Source organism: Coenobita brevimanus, chromosome 62 (assembly GCF_032717465.1).
Source record: "Coenobita brevimanus isolate Jiangsu-jjx chromosome 62, ASM3271746v2, whole genome shotgun sequence".
Taxonomy (NCBI): Eukaryota; Metazoa; Arthropoda; class Malacostraca; order Decapoda; family Coenobitidae; genus Coenobita; species Coenobita brevimanus.
In genome coordinates, this window is record NC_137015.1 from 33,515,169 (window position 1) to 33,541,195 (window position 26,027).

At 43.0% G+C, this 26,027-nt stretch overlaps 1 protein-coding gene across 2 annotated transcripts in view; it reads left to right on the plus strand.

Moving 5' to 3' along the window:
- The window catches only part of LOC145404120 (uncharacterized), a 213,095-nt gene that overhangs the window by 150,345 nt on the left and 36,723 nt on the right, over positions 1 to 26,027 (plus strand). For both annotated transcript variants that reach the window (XM_080275742.1, XM_080275743.1), the window contains one exon: positions 16,553 to 16,730. In XM_080275742.1, the coding sequence (XP_080131868.1) occupies positions 16,553 to 16,730 (178 nt within the window). The remainder of the gene's footprint in view (positions 1 to 16,552; positions 16,731 to 26,027) is intronic.

Below are 26,027 nucleotides of genomic sequence, written 5' to 3' on the forward strand. Positions count from 1 at the left end.
GGTATGGAGTCGAAGTGCCTTTGAGAGACCCTCTTGACAGTTTTATGGCAGACATATCTTTGAGGTTGAAAGCTTTGAAAGATAGGATCAGCATTACTAAGGTCATTCCCCATGACCCCTCAACATCATATGCTGACATTTAGAAACAGTAAAGGGGCTACAGAAGGAAGGAGAGAGTCCCATTAAAATTCAGAGTCATGGCAAGACATGAAACCAAAGGATGGCACTTCTGCAGCTACAGGAGATATGGAGAGGGCACTGAAGTCTTTTCCAGTTACTAGCTGTAAAGAAACAAGATCAGCAGCCATTATCTTTAAGCTTCCCACAGAAAGAGCTAATGCAGATGCTAGTGCAGCAGTGAAATAATGTTTTTGGTTCGGATGATATTTACTGGATATCTGAGAAAAAAAAAAAAATGCTGCCAGATATGACCATGACAGGCCTTTATCTTTCTGTGGATGACTGTGATATCATTTCAAGCATTTTAGATAAGAAAGATCTATCTATCTACCTATATACCTTGACTGCTTCCCCCAGGGAAAGGGAGGTAGCTGAGACAGGACGACACACTCCCAATTTACTCATCCACTGTAACACACTCATTCTCATCTTAGCCCTAAAGGGGAGAAGGGACAGATCCTCACCGCACCACACCGCACAAGGGTCAACTGCGCAGTGCAATCAGTGACATCCACAGCAGGGCCCGACAGCAGAGCTGGTTTACCCCTGCCACATCATAATGGACCCATCCTCTTACCCGCATCTGACCTGATCAGCGGATCAGACAAAATGCGGGAGAATATCACCTCAGGGCTGCAACATCATTTATTCATTCACATTTTCTCGCCATTCATTTCTATCACGCACAGCCACTCTTCCTTGTTCAACAGAAATCCATCTCGCTTCCAACGCTCTCTTCACACTGTCCATCCATCCTATTCGTGGTCTTCCTCTCAGCCTTACACCTCTCCCATCAGATCTAGTTATCTTTTTCACCAGTTGCTCATTATCCATTCCCTCTATATGCCCAAACCATCGCAACATCCTCTGCTTAGTGCGATCAGCCATCTCCTGCACAACTCCAGTTCTCCTTCACACTTCATCATTTCTCTCTCGATCAATACGCATCACTCCACACATACTCCTCAGACACCTCATCTCCATTACATTCAAACTTATCCTCTCTGGTACGCCCATATTCCAAGTTTCAGCCCCATATAACGCTGTCGGTACCACAGCACCTTCATACTGTCGTCTCTTAACATCCATTCTAAGCGAATGACATCTAAACACTTTCTTCATTCCTCCCAGCATCTTTCCTACTTCATTCATTCTAAACTTCACTTCTGCATCTATTCTTCCATCCACAGTAACATGTGACCCTAAATACTTAAAACACTCTTACCTTCTCAGGCAACTCACCATTGCAAAACTATATTCATCCTCCTACCGTCTACCAACCTCATACACTTCATCACTTTACTCTTATTCTCATGTACTTTCAATTTCCTCCTTTCACATGCCCTTCCAAACTCCTTTACCAACTGTCTCAATCTCTCCTCTGAATCAGCCACTAGTGCAGTATCATCTGCAAACAGCAGCTGCTTCAGATTCCAGTCTCTGCTATCAACATTCACCAGACTCAGACCCGTTTGCCTAACACTCTTGCATTCAGCTCCTTACAACACCATCCATATAAATAAACAACCAAGGTGACATCACACATCCCTGCCACAGCCCCACTCTCACAGGAAACCAATCACGCACAGTATTTCCCACTCTTATGCTCAGCTATTTACATAAAAACTTTTTGCCCCTTATAGTAACGTACCATCAAGTCCATACAATTTTAAAACAGTCCACAAAGCCTCCCTATCAGTTCTATCATACGCTTTCTCTAAATCCATGAACTCCCTAAACACATCCTTACCTTTCGCTAACTACTTTTCACACACCTGTTTCAGCAAACACCTGATCCATGCATCCCCTCCCTCTCCTAAAGCCCCACTGCACATCACCAATCACTCCCTCTTTACCCTCTCTAACTCTCTTAATTAACACAACAACCATACACCTTACCTACAACACTCAACAGACTTGTACCCCTAAAGCTAGTACATTCATACTTATCACCCTTACCTTTATACAACGGGACCACACAAGCACTTGCCCAGTCAATTGGCACCATACCATGCACATAGCTTTCACTGAACAATCCTACTAACCAGTCAACAATAGTCGCTCCACCGCCTTTCAGGCATTCCACAGCACACCCATCCATATCTGCAGCTTTCCCTGTTTTCATCTCCTTTACTGCCTCCTGCACTTCCTCCATCGTGATCAAAGAATCATTCAGCTCTCCCAAAACATTTATTCCTTGCACTCTTCCATCTGCCATAATCTCGGCCTCCCTTTCCTCCTCTGTATTTAACAGTTTTTCAAAATACTCCGCCCATCTCTTCGTTACTGCATCCATCTCAGTTAACATCCTTTCATCCTCTACTTTTACTCGCTCTTCCTTCCCAGACTCTCCCTTTCGCACTCTTTTCACCTCCTTCCAAAACATTTTCTTATTCTGTTGAAAATTCTCAGTCAACCTCCTGCACCACCCCTCATCTGCTGCCACTTTAGCATCACACACAGCCCTTCTCTCCCTATTCCTCTTTTCCTTATAACTCTCATACGACACCTCATCCTTCCTCTGCAACCACATGTAATATGCAACGTCTCTTCTCAGCCACAGCCATACTTACTTCCTTGCACCACCATTCACTTCTCTTTCTTACACCACGACCCACTCGTCACACACCACACACCTCTTCTGCATGCCCCACCACAGCACTCTTAAACAACTGCCATTCCTCCTCCACACTGCCATTCTCCTGATCTTTCATTGCGTTCCACTCATCTTTCAATTTCTCCTGATACTCAAACATTTTCTCTCTTTTATCCAACTCACTCACATTCAAAACCTCCCTGCCACACCTAACCCTCCTAGCTCTCACCCATCTCTTACCTACTCTCAACTTTCCCTCCAACAGGTAGTGGTCTGACATACCTCCACCCTCCCCTCTCATAACTGTCACATCAAACAATCTTCCTATTACATTCCTGGACACAACTACATAGTCCTTCAATGCTCTGTCAACAACTCTTCCACCCTTCTGTCTCACCTATGTATACTTATAAATATCTTGCTTCTCAAACAAAGTATTTCCAATATCTCGCTAAACGCACATCCCTCTCATTCGTTCCCCATTTTCATTTCTTCCAGGCACACCATGCATACCAACTACACCTTCAACCACTACATATCCCACTCCAGGATTCAGATCTCCCATCATTACCACATTCACATTTGCTCCAAAACTCTGCAGACATTCATCAACATCATTCCTGAAAGACTCCCTCTCTTTTTCATCCCTTTCACTGCCAGGCCCATATGCACCACAAATACCCACAACTCACGTTCAGATTTCACTTTCAACCACATCAGTCTTGATGACACCTCTTTCCATTCAGTCACGCACTGCTGTACTTCCGGACTCACTAACAAGGCCACACCTTCTCTTACCCTTCCTCTATCAGCACCTGACAATCTTCCATTCACACTTCCAAACTTAGACTCACCTTTCCCTTTCATCTGTGCTTCACTCTAATACATCCAGCTTTCTTCTCACAAACATTCTCCCAATCTCCTCCCTTTGAGCCTCAGTCGTACTAGATCCACGCATATTCATAGACCCAATCTTCAGGGTATGGGGATAACTCAATCCCCCATCCCTTTCTCTGGCCTATCTAAAAAAAACAGAGGAGGGGGTCCTTAGTCCCATCACCCCACCCCTTTTAGTTGCCTTTTACGACACGCGAGGAATACGGTGGCAGAATTCTTCCTAACACATCCTGGCCGCAGAGCAGTAGTACCACCCCATAGTGTGACCAGATTGTGTTCCCCCTGCCACAGATAAGAATAGCATAATTAAGATGTTTGTGGAAAGTGTTCATTCTCAACCTTCTCTTTACAAGAACTGAGAATGATAATAAAAGTGATGTTTTAAAATGGTTCCTGAAGAATTCTCATTCATATTAGAACAGGGCAATTATGTATACCGTACATAGGTCATTCATCCCTTTGACAGCTTTTGGGTTACACAGTGTCACCACTGTTGGTCTTGGACATGCATCTGAGAAGTGTACTGCACTAGAAAAAGTGATGAACCCAAATGTGTTTTTTGTGCTTCAGCCTGTAAATATAGAAACTGTGGTAACAAAAGAATCCTACAAATGAAAAAACCACTCTTTCATAGGACATTGGGAAACTGAAGTTGATTCTCAGTTTGTGGCTTTTTTTGCATCTAGTAGAGAGTATCCAATTATGATTTCTCAGAAATGCAGTAGATTAATTGAAACCACCAACTTTATCCATGCAAAAAACTGACAGCCCCTTCCCCTCTTGAGCCAGTTAAAACTCAGTCTTTTAAACATTCATTCCATTCAAAATAATCTCTGTATTTATAGCCAGACGCCATAATCCTGTAAGGGGTGGCCATTTGTCTTTGAGTTAGTTGTTTTATGGGGAGGGGCACTAACCATCCACCAATTGACTTGCTGACGTGAAAGGAATATGTATAGTTTGGTTATATGGCTTCCACTGAGAATTGTAAATGGTTTCCTGGCTTACAGAAACCATTAGGCTTGTCACTCATTGTAAAGCCATCTGAAAATGCTGTACAAGCAAACTTTTAAATTAGTTAATGCTTGACATTTTTGTGTGAAACTTGGTTGTGTGAATCCAGTATTAGTGTTTGCAGTGCTTTGTTGAAAAGACCGTGTTTAATATTGTTCCCAGGCCTGCTGTCGACCATCCAGGTGGAGGTGTGGCACTTTCTACTGTGTGGTGCTTACGAATGCTCTTTACTTAAATTCTGACCTTATTCTCACTTTGTTTCAGTTTATAGTAGTACAGCATTAATAAATTTCCATTAGCAAACTATGAGAATTGCAATTGTATATCAACCAGGCCATCCTGGCACAAATTGAGGCTTTGTGGAGAAATCTGACCCTTACATATATATATATATATATATATATATATATATATATATATATATATTCTCTCTCTCTCTATATATATATCATCACCATCATCATCATCTGGACGTCCTTTCCCACCCTAGGGCTGGGTGAGGAGCAGCAACATCCAGACAGCCTAAGTTTGCTCAGTTCAGTGGGCCACGCTTCCATTCACTCATCATTCAAGCCCCTGGAATACTGGCTCCATCAGATAGGCCAAGGAAAATTTCACCACATTCTGTGGCTTCACATATACCTAGCTGATAGAGTCAGTCCAAACTCTGTCACATTAAAAAGGGGTGCCAAATCCCTGGTTATGCACTTCTCCGTGCAAAATTCATCCAGCCAGCTTGGTCTCTTGTCAGTCCCATGGCCTCACCAACTTCCATACCTCTCTTCCTAATGCACTCATCCGCCATATCCCTCCACCTTCTTTTTGACCTACCTTGCCTCCTCCCTCCTTCAAATTTGCTCAGATATACCTTTTTCACCACTCTCTTGTTATTCATTCTCACAACATGACCAAACCATCTCAGTACACCCTCTTTGATTCCGGTGACCACAGACTTCCTTACTCCACGTCTTTCACGAATCACATTATTCTGTATCCTATCCACTCTCTGTACTCCACACACACATCTCAGCAGTCCCATCTGCACTGCTCTTACTCTTGACTTTTCATTTTCATGCCACATCATAGTCTCACGTCTGTATGTTAACCCCTTAACCGCGGGCTTGTTTTGCTTTGACTTGCGGCTCCCGCGGGCATATTCGTGCTCTGACAGACTCTCTAAAAATATTTGCCAAAAATCAGTTATTAGTCCTAGAATATTAAAATCAAATATGCTTATGGCACATACATTCAGCTTTCTCCTGGGGTGTTTGTTGAGCCTTCGTTGAGTACCGTAGGACTTGTGGAGACCTCTGAAGTTGGGTAACGAAGTCTCCAATTTACACTTCCAGACAACCCGAAATATGATTACCCCAGCCTGATATTATCACTAGAAACACTATTTTATGATTCTCAAATAGTTTGGAATCCATACTCCAAAAAAAAAATAAACACTGTGAAAGCAGTGAAAATTGCGAGGGTGTATGACCTTCCCACTTGACATCGTTCGCCGCTGGTGTTCTGTCATTTATTATTCATAAAAACACTCACAGTTTATATTTCTATTACTATATAACACTTATATATATCTACAGTCTTTATCCATAAGTTTCCTTCAGTAATATAGTTTATTGTCACTGTAGGCATTCAGTTTCTCTCTCAATAAAATACGTAGCATTCACTTTCTCGTCCTGTATACTAGCGTTGAGAGTGAATGTCACTTTCACCTTCACTCTCATAACTCATAGTATTCATATATGCTAGAGTGAAACTTTCACTTTCATTACTCCTAGTATATATACTTGTATTCTTATAATACTGCTCATTTACATTTCTATTTACGTTCTCTATTTTATTTACATTATTTACATTTTTATTTTATTTACACATGTGTTAGGCACTGTCACTTGAAGTAACTTATAAAACTATTTTCCATTGTTCACTTATATTTACATTCATTGCTTTCACTTGCTGTTTACACATTATTTACAATTCCTCTTGTACTGTTTTACTCACCAGAAAGATCGTAGTCACTCTCTATCATTTGTCAGCCCTGTACCTTTTTCCACACGAGGTTTAGTAGGGGGTAAAGGTCACAGGGCCCTTTGCATGGGGCTAAAAAGCGGCGGAATTTAGCAGGTGTGAATCCGACGTACTTTCACCTTGAAAGACGACAGTAAACTGATAGTGGTGGGCCAGGGTGGCCTACCTAGGGAGAGTGTATTACTGCCATCGTCAGCCTCATGAGAGCTGCCAATATATAGCTATGAAATGATTGGCAGGAAATCTAGACAATACATTATAAATTAGGTAGTTCCAGGTGAATGTAAATATCACTTATGCTTCTCCCTTCCCTCCTTATACAGTAACCCCTCCAATATCCGGATCAATAGAGCCATCGGTAGGTTCGGATATTGGTTTTGTCCGGATATTGGGCCCCAGCTTATGGACTTGTACTTACGGACCCTAACACAGAGAAACACCTATACAACTCCCTCCGGACATGCATAGCACCTATTTAACACCCAAATCACACCAATAAGGCACATAAATGACTGAAATAAATGCAATAGACACATAAAATGTGGGTTTAGAAGTATGTTCATACATTAATAAACATTCTGGTACTTATGGACTCTAACCGAACCTAACCTAACCGAACCTAACCGAACTCTGAAAAACACATTCCTACTGCACATGCATGAGGTAAGTTTAGTATGGAAAGAAGTACAGTATGACACTTTCTGGTAAGTATAGTATGGGAAAAAATACAATATGAAACATTCTGGTAAATATAGTATGGGAAATAGTACAACATGAAACATTTTGGCTACTTACAGCAAGTCCCTGGCCACCTCGATGAATAACCGCCTCCTCTCGGACTCTGACAGTAAGAACGATTTCCTGAAGCACTTGCACTACACTCTTCCTGAAGTCTTGCACTGAACTTAGTCACTAACACACAGAAGTCCGTTCTTTTCACAGTGTTCACTTTAGTCCAAATAATGTTCCATTAAATTTAAGTGTTGCACATAAACTTTTCCCAAGTTTTTTAAGTTTCCAAAGCCAAAACAAAGAAGGTTAGTTACGTTAAATTTCTTTTCTACTTAGTCTTTTCTCCCAACTTGAAAACCTTAACACAACACACCGTTTTTTTCACTGCACAACACTCAAAATTCCCGTGTGGTCTAGTGGAGAAGTTCTTGCTGTTTATTCACTGTCAGAGCCCGAGAGTATCACTGGCAGGCGTCCAAGGGGTGCATCGGTGGGTAGTGGTGATGGCGTACCGACTACAGAAGACTCTGAAGACAGCCGCAAACTCACGTCGAGCGGTGACTCTTGTCGCGGTGAGAGACAGGCGGGAAGTGGGGAGGATGCAGCGGCGCTCTATAGGACGTCGGAGGAATGACGAACCAAAACAATGCTCTCACGCGGCGCGCGCGGCAAGTTCAAATTACGGACGGCAAAAAATCGATTTTTTTTCCAATTTTTTTGGATTTTCGGACCATTTTGGGAATGTTTGATCCCAGGACGATAAGGTTCGGTTAGTGGGGATGTTCGGTTATTGGGCGTCCGGATATTAGAGTGATTACTGTATATATTTTTATTACGAGAATTGATTATACGGCATATATCAAGGGGAAATAAATGGCGAAAATTAGCGAACGAGTGCACGTGAGGTGTTGTCAGGTGATAATTAGCCAATTCCAGGTGTATGGCACTATCACTTACCTTATTTCTTTTCTGTATATATTATTTGTTATAAGAATAAGGCATAGGGCTTATTTCAATCGATGAAATCAATGGAAAATTCCAGGGAAGATTTACTTAGCGTAGAATACAGTGTGGTGGCCTGCGAGGATTAGGAAGTTCCAGGTGAATGTAAATATCACTTAGGCTGCTCCCTTCCTTTCTTATATATATTTTTATTACGAGAATAGATTATACGGCATTTTTCAAGGGGAAATAAACAGTGAAAATTAGTGAACGAGTGCACGTGAGGTGTTATCAGGTGATAATTACCCAGTTCCAGGTGTATGGCACTCTCACTTACCTTATTTCTTTCTTGTATGTATTATTTGGTATAAGAATAGGGCATAGGGCTTATTTCAATGGATGAAATCAGTGGAAAATTCCAGGGAAGATTTTACTTGGCATAGCACGGCCGGGCAGGCGAGAGGAGAGGGTAATGGAGGGGAGGTAGGGAGGGGAGTCAAGAACGAGGAGAAATGGCTAAATTGTCAACAATGGATGGGAGTACAGATGAAATTAGGAGTGCTGACTAGTGTTGGACATTGGGAGTACTGATAGATGATACAAGCCACCACTTCAAAGCCCGGACGAATTCAAAATAACACAGAATCACAAAAGTGACACCCCGCGGTATGATCCCTTGCTCCCAAGCGTCACGAAAGTGACGCCTTGCGGTTAAGGGGTTAAAGTTGTCACTAAAACTTCATGATGTAAGCCTCGCACAGCTGCAGCACTCAAGCCTCTGTTTTTTATCAAGGCTTTCACTGCACCAGCTACTTTTCTTCCTTGTGTCACTCTGCTTTCTACTTCATTTGCACATTTTCCTCTCCTTTCATCACTGTACCCAGGTATTTGATCTCTCTCACCAAAGCCAGTCTCTATCTATTCACTGTAACATCTCTTGGGGAGTCACATTCTCCCACAGTAACCATCGCTTTACTCTTTTCAACATGTGCTCTTACGGGACAACACTTACAGACATCTACAAAACTCTGCACTAATCTAGCAATCTTATGTCTGGTATGTGCAAGTAGCACTGAATCATCAGCATACAACAAATTTGAGATATTCCGTCCATCACCATTCAGTACTAATGACATCCCTCCCTCCATTTCTCATGTTTTTACTTCTCTCATCATCCCATCTATGTATATATTGAACAAACAAGTGGACATTACACAACTTTGTCGCACCCCCAGATTGATTGTGAACCAGTCACTTAGATGTCCATTTACCCGTATTCGAGGTGCTACCCAAAAGTTCCAGTAACTTGAATATTGTAGGAAAATAAGTTACCTTACCTCCTAGTTCTCACTGTCGCCTTCGAAGTAGTCCACATGGGCATGTATACAGCAGTCCCAACGTTTTTTTCCATGAGTCCATGTATCCCTGAAAGGTTTCAGGCCTGATGGAAGGCTTCAGGCGTGATGGTCTTGAGCACCTCCTGCGATTCTGTCTTTGGATCTCCTCAGTTGAGTCAAATCGACACCCTTTCAGTCATAATTTCAGCTTGGGAAACAGGAAAAAGTTGCAGGGGACAAGGTCAGGCGAATAGAATGGATGGGGAATGACTAACATGCTAGTGGAAGTCAGGAACTGCAGGACAACAACTGATGTGTGGGTGGGGGCATTGTCATGATGCAGGACCCAGTCCTTGTTCTTCCACTTTTCTGGACATTTGTGGCGGATGTTCTCCCTCAGATGCTGCAAAACTTCACAGTAAAACTTTCTGCTGGCAGAATGACCAGGTGGGATGAATTCGTTATGAACAATCCCTTAGATATTGAAGAAAATGATCAACATCGACTTGACATTGCTTCAAACTTGACGCACTATTCTCAGCGTCGGTGAATTGGGAGACTTCCATTGTGATGACTGCTGCTTTGTCTCCGGGTCATAACCATAAACCCATGATTCGTCACCATTTATGACCTTGGAGATGAAGGTAGAATCATCTCTGACCTGATTCTTGAGCTCCCTGCAAACTGCAGCGCGATGTGCCTTCTGCTCATCACTCAGCGGTCTTGGCACAAATTTTACAGTGATGCATCTCGTGCCCAACACCTCCAACAAAATGCATTGCACACATCCATATGACAGTCCAACGATATCACAAACATCATGGATAGTTCGTCTATGATCTGCAAGGATAACCTGATAAACATTTCAAACCTTTTCTGGTGTTGTTGCTGTTGACAGTTGTCCAGAACAGTCGTGATCTTTGACGGATGTTCGTCCTTCCATGAACCGCATGTACCAGAAAAATGTTCTGCTTTGGGACATGGCATTGTCACCAAAGACTTGCTGAAGCAACCGGTGAGTTTCTGCAGCCGTCTTGTTGAACTTGAAGCCGAACTTCATGTACGTTCTTTGTTCCATGGGATACGCCATTGCAAAACTGCCAAACCACCTACACACCACATTACAGTAGTAAGCGTAGCTCAACAACACGTCCGTTCACAGATACAGCCAGGGCCATGCTGACACACAAGGGGTGCTGCTGACCCCTCCTAGTGGCTAAAGGCAAAACTGCAAATAGTTGGCTCCCTCTGTTCAAATTACTGGAACTTTTGGGTACCGCCTCATACATGCCTCACTACCATCATAAAAACTCGTGATGGTGCCTGGCAGCTTACCATCTACACTGCACATGCACAAAACCTTCTACAATCCTTCTCTGTCTACTTTGTTGTATGCTTTTTCTATCTATCTATCTATTGCCAGACGCCTCAGTCCCGTTTGGAGTGGCCACAAACAAATCGTCTCCAAGTCGCCCTGTCCCCTGCCATTTCACTGCCCTGCTCCCAACTCACACCCCCCTCTGTCATATACCTCTTCACCCCATCCCTCCATCTCATCCTCGGCCTCCCCCTCCCTCTTCCCCCCTCCACCTCACTCACATACACTCTCTTCGTCAGTCTTTCACCCTCCATCCTCTCCACATGGCCAAACCACCTCAGTGTATTCCTCATAACGCATCCTATCACATCCACATCCACACCACAACGCTCCTTTATATCCTCATTCGTCAGCCTGTCTCTCCACGTGACTCCACAGGCTCCTCTTAAATAACTCATTTCCACTGCTCTCACTCATGACTTGTGTCCTTCCAACAATGTCCAAGCTTCACTTCCGTACGTTAGAGTTGGTATCACAATACTGTCATGTAGTAACTTTTTCACTTCCATGCTCACTTCCCTGTTTCTTATCACTGCTTTCAAGGAACCAGCAACCTTTCTTCCCTGCTGTACCCTTTCAAGCACTTCACCCTCCAAACCTCCATCCTTACTCATCACACTACCCAAATACTTAAACGTACTCACATTTTCCAATTCCTCACCATCCAACCTTGCTTTACATTCACTAACTTCACCTCTCTCAAAGACCATCACTTTACTCTTCCGTACATTCACCTTTAGGTTCCGTTTCTTACACACTCTCTCAAACTCATCCACCAAGCCTTGCAACTCCCCTTCATCTTCACTCAACAACACAGTATCATCTGCAAACAACAGTACAGGGAGTTTCCAAACACTATCCTCTCTCACCAGGGCCACTCCAACATCCACTACCCTACCTTGTACCTCTTTTATTACCCCATCCATGTACAGATTGAACAACCACGGAGACATGACACATCCCTGCTTCAAACCAACTCTCAAAGGGAAAAATTCACTCAGTTCACCATCCACACGCACTGCAGCCCTCGCACCATCATACATACTCTTCACAGCATTCAACAACTTCCCATCTACTCCATATATTCTTAACACTTTCCACAATCCTTGTCTATCCACCCTGTCATATGCTTTCTCCAAATCCATTAAAGCCGCATACAACTTCTTTCCCTTCTCTAGAAACTTTTCCACTAAAGATCTAAGAATGAATATCTGATCTACACAACCTCTTCCCTTCCTAAAGCCTCCCTGTTCTTCTCCAACTAATTTCTCTGTTCTTTCTCTAACTCTGTCTATAAATATCCTACCATACACTTTTCCTATTATACTAAGAAGACAAATGCCCCTATGATTACCACACACTTCTTTTTCCCCTTTTCCTTTGTACAAGGGAATAATTATACCTGACTTCCAATCCTCCGGGACTCTACCTTCCTCCCAGGCCAATCTGCACATCTTCCACATCCATTCTACTACCATCTCTCCCCCATGCTTCAGCATTTCACCACACACTCCATCAATTCCTGGGGCTTTCCCCGATTTAACTTTCTTCATTGCTTCCACAACTTCTATCCTACTGATTTCTTCCTGTCTTACCTCCCTCCTTCTCCCAGCCATTCCCCAGCCACTTATACTCGCATTACTTCCATCCTTTACGTTCAACAATTCCTTAAAGTGTTCTCTCCATCTGGTCACTTTTTCTCCCTTCTCCACTAGTAATCTACCATTTTTATCTTTCACTCCCCTGCTAACTTCACTTCCACCCTGTCTTACTCTTTTCACCTCTCTCCAGAACATTTTCTTACAGTCCCTCCACTTTACACTCAAATTCCTTCCAAATTCCTCATCCACTCTCTTCTTACTCTCTCTTACTAATCTTTTCACCTCTTTCCTCCTTTCCACATATAACTCTCTCTTCCACCTCTCAACTTCTTCCACGCCCCTATTTCTCATCCATGCATTGTATGCTTTCTTCTTTTGTGCCACAGCCTGTTTCACCTCTTCAGTCCACCACGCTGTTCCTTGCACCCCCCTCCGTCTTCTCTTCCTTCCACACACTACATCACATGCTGCACACATTTCTTCTGTAAATATCTTACACATACCTTCCACGTCTCCCATCTGCTCCAATTCATATTTGCCCAATCGTTCCTCCACTTCTCTCTTATACTCTGCCTTTTTCTCATCCTCTTGTAACCTTTCCACTCTCCTTGCAACTACTCCTTCCTCTCGTCTTTCCCTTCTTCTATTCCTCCATCTTACTTGCATCCTAATTCTGGCCACCACCAAGTAGTGGTCAGAAAGTCCACTCCCCCAACCTCTATACACTCTTGCATCCTTTACACATCTTTGCATCCTTTCATCCACACACACACAATCAATCATTGCCTTCCTTTCATTCAGTTCACCACCCACCCTTCTCATCACTCGCCATGTATACCTGTGGATCATTTTATGCCTGAAGAGGGTATTGGCTATCACTAATCCCCTCCCAGCACAAATGTCCACTAACGCACTCCCATTCTCATCTATCTCAGCAGGCACACCCCACTCACCAACTATTCCATCCACCTTCACATTACCAACTTTACCATTCATATCACCAATCAAAAACACTCTCTCATTCCTTCCAAACTTTTCCATGCACACTTCCACATTTGTTCAGAACTCTTCTCTCACTCTTCTAGCATGATCTTGCGTTGGCGCATACACACACACAATCGCCCACATTTGTATTCCAACTTTCAACTTTACCCACACAATCCTTGATCCAACTGATCCATACTGTCTTATGCTCCTCTTCCATCTTTTACTCACAACTATACACACTCCTTCCTTTGCCCTCTCATTCTCATCTACTCCTGCACATATACCCCATCTATACTCCCATTTTCTCACACTTTCTCCTCTCCATTTTGTTTCAGTTATTCCACATACATCCACTTTCGCATCCTCAAGCACCTGGACAATCTCTCTCTCTTTCACCTCATCATTCACTCCTCTTACATTCCATGTACTCATTACCAAGTCCTTTGTCCGGTCCTTAAATGCCATAAACACCTGATAGTCCTTCTCATCAGCCTTCTCCACTATCTGTCTTACTGCATATATTTGATCCACACATCCTCTGCCATTCCTAAAGCCACCCTGTTCATCACTCACTAGGACCTCTGATCTCTCTCTCTTACTTTCTCTATAGTACTTCTTCCATGTACTTCCCCTACCACACTCATTTCGCTCACCTTTATTTTTGTACAGGGGTACAACCACTGCCTATTTCCATTCTAATAGCATAGGTTCCTCATCTGTGCCTTCTTACATATCTCCAGCAAGTACTTCATTCCACTCTCCCCACTGCACTTAATCATCTTTGCACACACCTCATCAACACCAGCTGCTTTTCCATTATTCCATGTTCTTCATGTGTGTGAGTGTCACATTTCCTGGCACTACATTCCTTCTCTGTACACCTTCAAAATCAATCATGTTAACAGTCGCTTTGCTCTCTCGATTCCCATTCATCAGGCTTTCAAAATACTCTTTCAATCTGGCCCTTACTTCATCCCCATGGGTTAATAATTTACCACTTACATCCATCACACTTTCACAGTTCTTTCCGCTGTCACTTTTACATTTCCCCATCCCATTCCAGAATAACTTCCCATTTTTAGAGTAATTTGCATTTATTTTTCTTCCTAGATCATCATTTACCTCCTTTTTCCTCTTCACTAGTCTCTTTATGTGCTTCATGATTTCAGTATATTCATTTCTGTTTTCAACTGAACCCCTGTCCTGTATCCATTCTAGCTACTTCTTCCTTTTTTCATCCTTTGCTCTCATAACCTCTTCGTCCCACCATGCCGTACCTTTCTTCTTTGTTGTTACTCTTGCCACACCACACACTGCTTTTGCATTCCTAACTAAGCAGTCCCTATACACATTCCATAAGCTGTCCAGATCCATTTCATTCCAATTCACTGATTCTAACTCCTCCATTACTTGGCCTGGTATTAATCTGCCATTATATGTATATAAATATATGTGTTTGTGTGCCTCTCTCTCTCTCTCTCTTTCTCTCTCTCTTTCTCTCTCTCTCTCTCTCTCTCTCTCTCTGTCTTTCTATGGAGCCTCTGTGGTACAGTGGTAGAGTGTGTGTTTCGTACATGGGTGAGCCAGGGTTCGCGCCCTGCCAGGGTAATAAACTTTTGGAGTGTTCACCCGGCCATGTACTGCATTGGCAGACACAAGGGGTGCTGTGGTTGAACCAGTGTCGCTTACTATAAAGTATGCTTGCACCCAGTTGGCTTGCACGGGCCAATTACACTTGGTTCACAGACTACATACACATCCAAAGCCACTCCAACACTACAATTACACATGCAGGCACATCTCATCCTACATACAATATCTATCAGACAGCCTAAGCCACTTGGCAGAGATACATTGGCTGTATCGTCCCGACTTTGGTCAGGATAGGCCGGTCCTGCAGTGGATACTCAAACGGCTGCTGCTGCTGCTGAAGATATATATATATATATATATATATATATTGTGGTAGGTGGGGGCACTTACCATCCACTCACTTGATGTAGTGCTGCTCTTGGGTGTCTGCCCTTTCATCTCCATCGTTCTTTCCTTCCATTCTCTTCTGTCTTTCCTTCACTCTTTCCTTGTCCTTCTGCCTACAGGTGACTTTACACTCCCTCTTCTGTCTTTCTTTCCTTCATTCTTTCCACTTCCTTCAGCCTGTGGGTGACTACACTGAGTGACAAGCCAAATGGTTTCCTGTGCACCAGGAAACCATTTACTACACTGGGTGGTAACCATAAAACCAAATTTTCTTGGTGTACAGGAAACCATTTGGCCTGTCACTCAGTGTAGAGTCACCCATGATCAGAAAGAAGAGGAAAGAATGAAGGAAAGAAAGACAGAAGAGGAAGTGTAGGCACCCTTAGGTTGATGGAAGAGGAAAGAATGAAGGAAAGACAGAAGTGGAAGGAAGGCAGAGAAGAAAGGGCAGTCACCCGAGAGCAACATTCCATGAGTGGGTGGATGGTGAACGCCCCCCACCTACCACTTAAAACAATATGCTGTATATGTTTATGTAAATAAAACCTGCCCTGAAATTGCCCTGTCTCCATCTTTAATAAGTAATGAGTTTCAACAAGTCGTGACTCATGGGGCATTGTTATGAAATGGATGTAGTGTTGTAGTCTTCTATTATTGTACCACTGAGCTATGTGAAAAAAACTACAGAACGATGAAACTCTGCACACAGTTCAGGTGGAAGAAACATTGTGTAGTACCCCAACAGTTTGAAATGCCTCACCTATTGTTAGGTAAATATCAAATTAGAACTAATACAATTTTATTCTTGTTCTTCTTGTTTTATAATTGTAACTCCTGTACAAATTTCCTCTGTTGTATTGCCGTATAGATCGCATGGGGGGTGTTGGTGGAGATTCTGGTCGCGTGCAACTGGAGGAGTATCAGCGTCATGAGTATGAAGAATATGAACGTCGTCGACTTGAACAGCTTGGAAGACAGCAGCTGGGGGTAATGGGCAGAGGTGACGAGAGAGACATGCTAAGAGCGCACGGCAGGTATCAAAGCAGGTTAGTTTTGCCCTGCTGTTTATAATCCAGTATATATAATATATATATATATATATATATATATACAGTATAGTTATGAGGGTTATGGAGTTGGTGATAATATTTACTGACTCTTAGATCCTGACTCCAGAAGCTTTACAAGTACGATTCAGACTCCGACTCTGACCTAGCATACTGTACTAATAATACAGCACATGGACATGATGCAGTTCAGTGAGTAATATTCATGAATTTTGATAGATGCAATTCTTAAATCTTTATTTAAAATTCTCTACCTGTAGTGCATGCATAATAACAAATAAACCTTTATACATGGTTGTAAAATAAAATTAATAACGGTATTGAAAAGATATGATTGATACCATTTCAGAACCAAAAAACTCAGAGTCGGAGTCATGGGAATTTTACTGACTCTGACTCTAACAAGAAACAGACGGCTCCATGACTTTGACTCCAACTTCGTCTCTGCAACCGACACACACACACACACACACACACACGCACATGCACACACACACACACGCACACGCACTAAAACTTCACTATAATGGACTAATTGAGGCCCAAGCCAATCCAAAAAAAAAAAAAAAAAAAAAAAAAAAAGCAAAATTCCGATAAAAGCAACATCTGGACTTCCCCCTGCTAACGCGGAATTTTTCTGATATATCAAACATCAGTCAGCATGACACCAGTGATTTTTAAAGTGTTTTCAATACCATTGTAGTACTGTACTGTACTGTATTATACACGCAATACAATAATCAAGTGGTATAATATATTAATAATACTGTACTGTACACTGATAAACCTGTCTTTTATTTGCCTTTTTGTGGTGAACATAACTGAAGTGGTCAGGCAGTCCGGACTGCTTCTGGCTTTATTGGACTTTTTCCGATATGTAAGAATTTAGTCCGGTAGATCCTCGATTCCGATAAAAGTGAATTCCAGTCTGTTAAAGTCCGTTATATTGAGGTTTTATTGTATATATATACACTGAGTCTTTGAGTAATGCAGACAGTAGGGACTGGACAAGACCATGCTACTCAAACCTGCATCACTCAGACAATATGTATGCATGTACAGTATAGTGGTACAGTGTGTTCTGGCAATTTTCCAAAACTCTCACTTTTATCCCTTCTTACCACCCTACCCCAGATGAATTACATCTTACTTATACGCACCATCAGGTAAAACACTGAAAAAGATATAACAACAGTCACCTCTCACATAACGCGCGATCAGAGAACGCAGAAACAGTCACGTCACAGCCCTTTTTGTGTGTGTGTCTAAGATATGGTCAAAGTGCGATTTTGACAAATATTACGCAGGTGGAGAAAGTGCTCATTTCTTAAATGAATGTACTACACTGCTACGATAGTGAAAACGTGGCCAGAGGCCAAAAATTATGGAATATTTAGTCATTACGCAAGACATCTGGTCAGAACACGGTAAAAAACAGACAAAATACGGTCAGATTTAGTTATAGTGTGCTTTGCATCTGCCCGTGACGTATCCCCTGATCCTCCCTGCCTCTTGGCAGTTTGCCCAGACCAAGCCACAGGTTATGCCAATTTTGCTAGGTACTAAAATGCATGTATGAGATTTGGTACTTATGGTAGTGCTAAGTGCATCTGGTACGACTTAGAAAACAATGCCAACCAATTTTCTGTTAATGATCTGTGATGAGCATAATATAATAGAAATAAGCTGTTCAGCTTTATTTAAGAAGTGGACCAGCGTCCATACAGGACATGTCTTTACGAAACTTCAGTACGTATTAGACCTACACAGTGCACACGACGCACTCAGTTACGAGTCTACTATGGGCCCAGAAGAAAGTGCTTTAATTTACTTAAAAATAGGCAAGCCACAATATTCGTAGAAATTTAGAAAGGCGTGGTTAAAAAACATAAAGTACAAAAACTGGCTTCTCAAGGTTCCTGGAGATGATAGAAATGGATTTTGTAAAATTTGCAAGTGTACTTTGCAAAACTGTTCGACCTTGAGAAACACAGAAATACAAACAAACATACGAAAGCTGCTGAGCCTTTTAGTAGAGTGCGACACACAGTTCTTCCATTTAAGAAACTTGGTGAAGCAAAATAAAGTGGAGGGAACTCTGGCCATTTTTGACCTATTGATTGAGGGTGAAAGACTGACGAAGAGAGTGTATGTGAGTGAGGTGGAGGGGGAAAGAGGGAGGGGGAGGCCGAGGATGAGATGGAGGGATGGGGTGGAGAGGTATATGAGAGAGGGGGGTGTGAGCTGGGAGCAGGGGAGTGAAATGGCGGGGGACAGGGCGACTTGGAGGCGATTTGTTTGTGGCCACCCCAAATGGGATTGAGGCGTCTGGCAATAGATAGATAGATAGATTAATATTGACTTATTTTGTCAATATTGTGCAGAAGAAACTTCTGTAACTTGATTACAAAAATGTGAGGGGAGGGAGGAGTAATATTAGTGACTTTTGATAGAATGGTTAGCGACATTTTAGTGACTTTTAGGGATGAACATAGTGACATTTGAAAACCTGAGTTGGCAACCCTGATTCCTGTGCCACTCCAGTCAACCCTCTGCCCGCTCTCTGCCTCCACACGTGCTGTGTGTTAACTTTACTCTTTTTTTTTTTGGCCACCTGACCCAGCCTAACCATGCCGCGCTTTCGTGACTCAGCTAGACGACGGAAAACTTTGATCCAGGAGCAGAAGCTTGACTTGATCAAGTGGAAGGAGAGAGGAGAATGTAATTGCACCATCGCCAAAAAGTGCCAAGTCAAAGAGTCAACTATTCGTCTGACCCAGCACTTGTTATAATGGAAAGGTACCTGGTCATAAACTGCAACCAATGGGAGAGGGAAGAAGTTCCAATCGACTCTATAAACACACACAAACCTTTCAATTCAAGCTGAGGAATCCTCCAGTGTTTGTGAGTACTGAATTCATTTTTAGGTAGGTAAATGTCCTGGGAAAAATCCTGGAAAATTGCCCCAAAAGGTGAAGTTGGGGCAGGTGTGGGTACCATGAAACCCTTTAACATGTAAACATTTGGCTGTATAACGCGGAATTTTCATAAAGCAGGACCTGCCAGGAACAATATTTGTGTGTTATGTGAGCAGTGACTATAGTGTAATTAAGAACACGAATGGTATTGAAATAGTATTAACAGAAACAAAAGTTAAGTTGGGTTCCCATATGTTGTTGATTCATAGCTCCCTGAGGCTTGGCGACTTTCCAAAACTCTTACTTTTACTCCTTCTTACACCGTACCCCAGATGAATTACACCCTACTTATACGCACCATCAGGTAAAACACTGAAAAAGATATAACTATTGTAATTAAGAACATCTGTATATTGCCAGATGCCTCAATCCCGTTCGGGGTGGCCACAAACAAATCGCCTCCACGTCGCCCTGTCCCCCGCCACTTCACTGCCCTGTCTCCCAACTCACACCCCCCTCTCTCATACACCTCTCCACCCCATCCCTCCATCTCAACCTCGGCCTCCCCGTCCCTCTTCCCCCCTCCACCTCACTCACATACATTCTCTTCGTCAGTCTTTCACCCTCCATCCTCTCCACATGGCCAAACCACCTCAGTGTATTCCTCCTAACGCATCCTATCACATCCACATCCACACCACAACGCTCCTTTATATCCTCATTTGTCAGCCTGTCTCTCCATGTGACTCCACAGGCTCCTCTTAAATGACTCATTTTCACTGCTGTCACTCTTGACTTGTGTCCTTCCAGCAACGTCCAAGCTTCACCTCCATACACTAAAGTTGGTACCACAATACTGTCATGTAGTAACTTTTTCACTTCCATGCTCACTTCCCTGTTTCTTATCACTGCTTTCAAGGAACCAGCAACCTTTCTTCCCAGCTGTACCCTTTCAAGCACTTCACCCTCCAAACCTCCATCCTTACTCATCGCACTACCCAAGTACTTAAACGTACTCACATTTTCCAATTCCTCACCATCCAACCTCGCTGTACATTCACTGACTTCACCTCTCTCAAAGACCATCACTTTTCTCTTCCCTACATTCACCATTAGATTCTGTTTCTTATACACTCTCCCAAACTCATCCACCAAGCCTTGCAACTCTCCTTCGTCTTCACTCAACAACACAGTATCGTCTGCAAACAACAGTACAGGGAGTTTCCAAACAATACCCTCTCTCACCAGGGCCACTCCAACATCCACTGCCCTACCTTGTACCTCTTTTATTACCCAATCCATGTACAGATTGAACAACCATGGCGACATGACACATCCTTGTTCCAACCCAACCTTCAGATAGAAAAATTTCTCAGTTCACCATCCACATGCACTGCAGCCTTCGCACCATCATACATACTCTTCACAGTATTCAACAACTTCCCATCTACTCCATATATTCTTAATACTTTCGACAATCCATGTCTATCCACCCTGTCATATGCTTTCTCCAAATCCATGAAAGCCGCATACAACTTCTTTCCCTTCTCTGGAAACTTTTCCACTAAACATCTAAGAATGTATATCTGATCTACAGAGCCTCTTCCCTTCCTAACACCTCCCTGTTCTTCTCCAACAAATTCCTCTGTTCTTTCTCTAACTTCGTCAATAAGTATCCTACCAAACACGTTTCCTATTATACTAAGAAGACAAATGTTCCTATGATTACCACACACTTCTTTTTCCCCTTTTCCTTTGTACAAGGGAATAATTATACCTGACTTCCAATCCTCCGGGACTTTACCTTCCTTTCAGGCCAATCTGCACATTTTCCACATCCATTCTACAACAATCTCTTCCCCCATGCTTCAGCATTTCACCACACACTCCATCAATTCCTGGGGCTTACTTCAATTTAACTTTCTTCATTGCTTCCACAACTTCTATTCTGCTGATTTCTTCCTGTCTTCTCACCTCCCTCCTTCTCCCAGCCATTCCCCAGCCACTTATACTTGCATATCTTCCATCATTTATGTTCAGCAATTCCTTAAAGTGTTCTCTCCATCTGCTCACTTTTTCTCTCTTCTCCACTAGTAATCTGCAGTTTTATTTTTCACTCCCCTGCTAACTTCACTTCCACCCAGTCTTACTCTTTTCACCTCTTTCCAGAACATTTTCTTACAGTCCCTCCACTTTACACTCAAATTCCTTTCAAATTCCTCATTCACTCTCTTCTGACTCTTACTAATCTTTTCACCTCTCTCTTTCTTTCTACATATCTCTCTTCCGCCTCTCAACTTCTTCCACGCCCCTGTTTCTCATCCATTCATTGTATGCTTTCTTGTTTTGTACCACAGCCTGTCTCACCTCTTCATTCCACCACGCTGTTCCTTGCACCCCCCTCCGTCTTCTCTTCATCCCACACACCACATCACATGCTGCACATATTTCTTCTGTGAATTTCCTGCACACACCTTCCACGTCCCCTATCTGCTCCAAATCATATTTGCCCAATCGTTCCTCCACTTCTCTCTTATACTCTTCCTTTTTCTCATCCTCTTGTAACTTTTCCACTCTCCTTACAAATACTCCTTCTTCCCGTCCTTCCCTTCTATTTCTCCATCTTATTTGGATCTTGATTCTGGCCACCACCAAGTAGTGGTCAGAAAGTCCACTCCCTCAACCTCCATAAGCGCTTGCATCCATTACATATTTTCGCATCCTTTCATCCACACACACAAAGTCAGTCATTGCCTTCCTTTCGTTCAGTTCACCACCCACCCTTCTCATCACTCGCCATGTATACCTGTGGATCATTTTGTGCCTGAAGAAGTTATTGGCTATCACCAACCCCCTCCCAGCAAAAATATCCACTAATGCACTGCCATTAGCATTATCAGAAACAAAAGTTAGGTTGGGTACCCGTGTGTTGTTGATTCATAGCTCCCCGGGTGTCGTACGCACGGAGTGACTTATGTTAGATGTTACCTTTCCGCTCAGTGCACGAGTGCATGCTAGATGTTACCGTTCCGCTCAGTGCACGAGTGCCCTTTTAGCTGCTGTGCTGAAAGTATCCACATGTTATCTCAAGTATTTTGCCATTTATCAACAACAGTTTATGAAATACATGTGTCAGGGAGATAACTGGACGTCTTTTTGACCTACTGGTAACTGTAGATTGGTTTATAGATAATATAAATAAATATATAAAATGTATATATGTTACAGACAGATTGTAAAATTTGTCATTTTGTGAATTAAGGTTAGTTTAGTTTAGGTTTATTTAGGTTAAGTTGACTTAGGATAAGGTTAGGTTAGGTAAGTGTAGGTTTGGTTTGGTTAGATTACCTTAGGCTAAATAGAGAGGGGGAACAATAACTTCCTGCATAAAGTTTCTCCATGCATATGACACTGACACTCTTCCCCTGTCCGCCACCTCCAATATTGTTGTTGTTGTAAAGTTTCACTTTCTCTCATATCATGTGGCCTGGTAGGGATGTTGTTCTTTCTCTGGCCCTCCACACAACACCCTGTAAACTTCTTAGTCACCTTTTGGACAACATTACAAACTTTCACTGCTGCCAGGTTCGCATCACCAGGGTTCCCACACATGATCTCCTTCATCTTCTGGTCCTTCCAAATCTTTCTGATGGTGCTTTCATTCACACCATGCTTTTTTCCCATTTCTACTTACTTCGTTCCCTGCTCTAACTTCTTTACCATCCCATACTTCTGGGTATACGTGAAGATGCACCACTTTCTGGGTGGCTAGGGCTGATCACGCAGCGTGACTAAGAGTCAGTGTCCTCGCTCAACACTCAGACACACACACAAAAATCTTTTTCACAGCATGGGTAGAACTCAGTGAGATTCAAGAAAGGACTGATAGCCATATGCCCAGTTGGTCCGAAATGTGTTGGAAGTGCAAAATTGAATGAAGAATGTGGAACTGAATGCAAACTTAGAAGAACACGTGGATGAAAGTAATTATTCTCCTGATTAGCAAACATTTTCGTTCCATTTTGTCCCCAAAATTGTGAAACCACATAAGTGATGGGTAGAACTCAGTGAGATGCAAGAAAGGACTGATAGCCATATGCTCATTTAGTCCAAAATGTGTTGTGAAGCGTGAAACCGAATAAAAAATGTGGAATTGAACGCTAACTTACAAGAACACTTGGATAAAAGTAAATTTTGGCAATTAGCAAACATTTTCATTCCATTTCATTCTCTAAAATTGCGAAACCCACTTAAGTGTGGGGTAAAACTCGGTGAGACACGAGAAAGGACTGATAGCTGTATGCTTGGTCAGTTGGAAATGCCAAATGAGAGGACTTTTACTGTGTGTGTGTGTTTGTATATATATATATCATCCCGACCTCCTTTCTCACCCAAGGGCAGGGTGAGGAGTAGCAATGTCCAGACAGCACAAACTTGCCCAATCCAAATAGGCCACACTTCCATTCACTCATCATTCAAGCCCCCGGAATCCTGGCTCTACCGAATACACCAAAAACATTCACCACATTCTGCAGCTTCACACAAACATATCCGATTGAGTCAGTCTGGACGCTGCCATGCTCATGAGGGGTGCCAAAATCCCTGATCATGCACTTCTCCTCACAACATTCACCCAGCCAGCTCGATCTCTTGTCAGTTCCCTAGCCTCACCGACCTCCAAACCTCCCTTCCTCAAACCCTCATCCACCACATCTCTCCACCTTCTCCTTGGCCTACCTCGCCTCCGCTCGTTTAGTTTTGCCCAGGTATACCTTTTTCACCACTCTGTTGTTATCCATTCTTTCCACATGACCATACCATCTCAGGACACTCTCTTCAATTCCAGTGTCCACCAACTTCCTCACTCCACACCTTTCACGAATCACATTACAGTAATCCCTCCAATATCCGATGTAATAGAGCCAAAGCCATGTCCGGATAGTGATCCTGTCCGGATATTGGGCCCCAGCCTCCTGGACTTGTACTTATGGACCCTAACTCAGCAAAACACCTATACAACTCCCTCTGGACATGCATTGCACCTATTTAAGACCCAAATCACACCAATAAGGGACATAAAAGACAGAAATAAGTGCAAAAGAACCATAAAATGAGGTTTTAGAGGTGAGTTTATACAATATTGAACATTCTGCGTACATACAACAAGTCCCTGGCTCCTAGACTGGTAGTTATGGACCCTAACCTAGCCTAACTCAGAAAAACACCTCCCTACTGCACATGCATAGACCTAAAACACTATTCACACCAATAAGGGACATAAAAGAGTGAAATGAGGTGTTAGAGGTAAGTATGGAAAATACAGTACAATATGAAACATTCTGGGTACTTACAGCAAGTCCATGGCCATCTCAATGAATAACCTGCCTCCTCTCAGACTCTGACAGTAAAAAGGAGTTCCTGAAGCACTTGCAGTACACTGTTCATGAAGTCTTGCACAGAACTTAGTCATTTGCACTCAGAATTCTATTCTCTTAACACTGTGCACTCTTGTCTTACTTGCGCTCCATTGTACCTTAATGAAATAAGTGTTGCACTCTGCACGTAAAGTCTTTCCACTTATAAAACCATTTTCTAAACATAACACACTCTAGTTGATTTATGTTACATTGAAAGTCAATTAATTCTTTGTCTTTTCACTCAGAACTCAAATTCCTTAACACTATGCACTGTTTTTTTTTTTCACTGCACAACACTGTAAATTCCCGTGTGGTCTAGTGGAGAAGTTCTAGGCGTCTAATCACTGTCAGAGTCTGAGAGTAGCACATGCAGGTGACCTAAGGGTGCGTCGCTGGGTCGTGGTGATGGCTTACCCACTGCAGACGACTCTGAAGAGAGGCGCAAACTCACGTCGTGTGGTGACTCCACCGTGCCTGATGTGCTGGGCTGTGGCTCGAAGCATGAGGGCCTGTTTTGGGGAGGCAGTGGAGTGGAGCCAGGGCTGGGCACAGCGGGGGTCACGGGCCTGAAAAAGCTGTCAATGGTTGATTGATGCAAGGAACGACGATTTTGACGATTAATGATGCGCTGCTTGAAAGCGCGCACTTCCTCCATAAGTCCCAAGGGCCCCATCTCCCTGTCGCAGTCCGGGTGCTCCAGGTAGTCCAGAACGAACTCCACGTGTTCCCAGAGTGCGCTCAGCTTGGGGATGGCTGGAGTAGTGTCACGCTGAGAGGAGTCCGCATCATTGTCGCCGTCCTCGTCGAAATCTTCAAGCAGGGTACTGACACCTGCAGCTGAAGATGTGATCTCGATATCAGACAATGTCTGATACCCAGGATCACCCTCGTCGTCATCCAACCACTCACGCACTTCGTCCGCATCAACATCGTCCCCATGC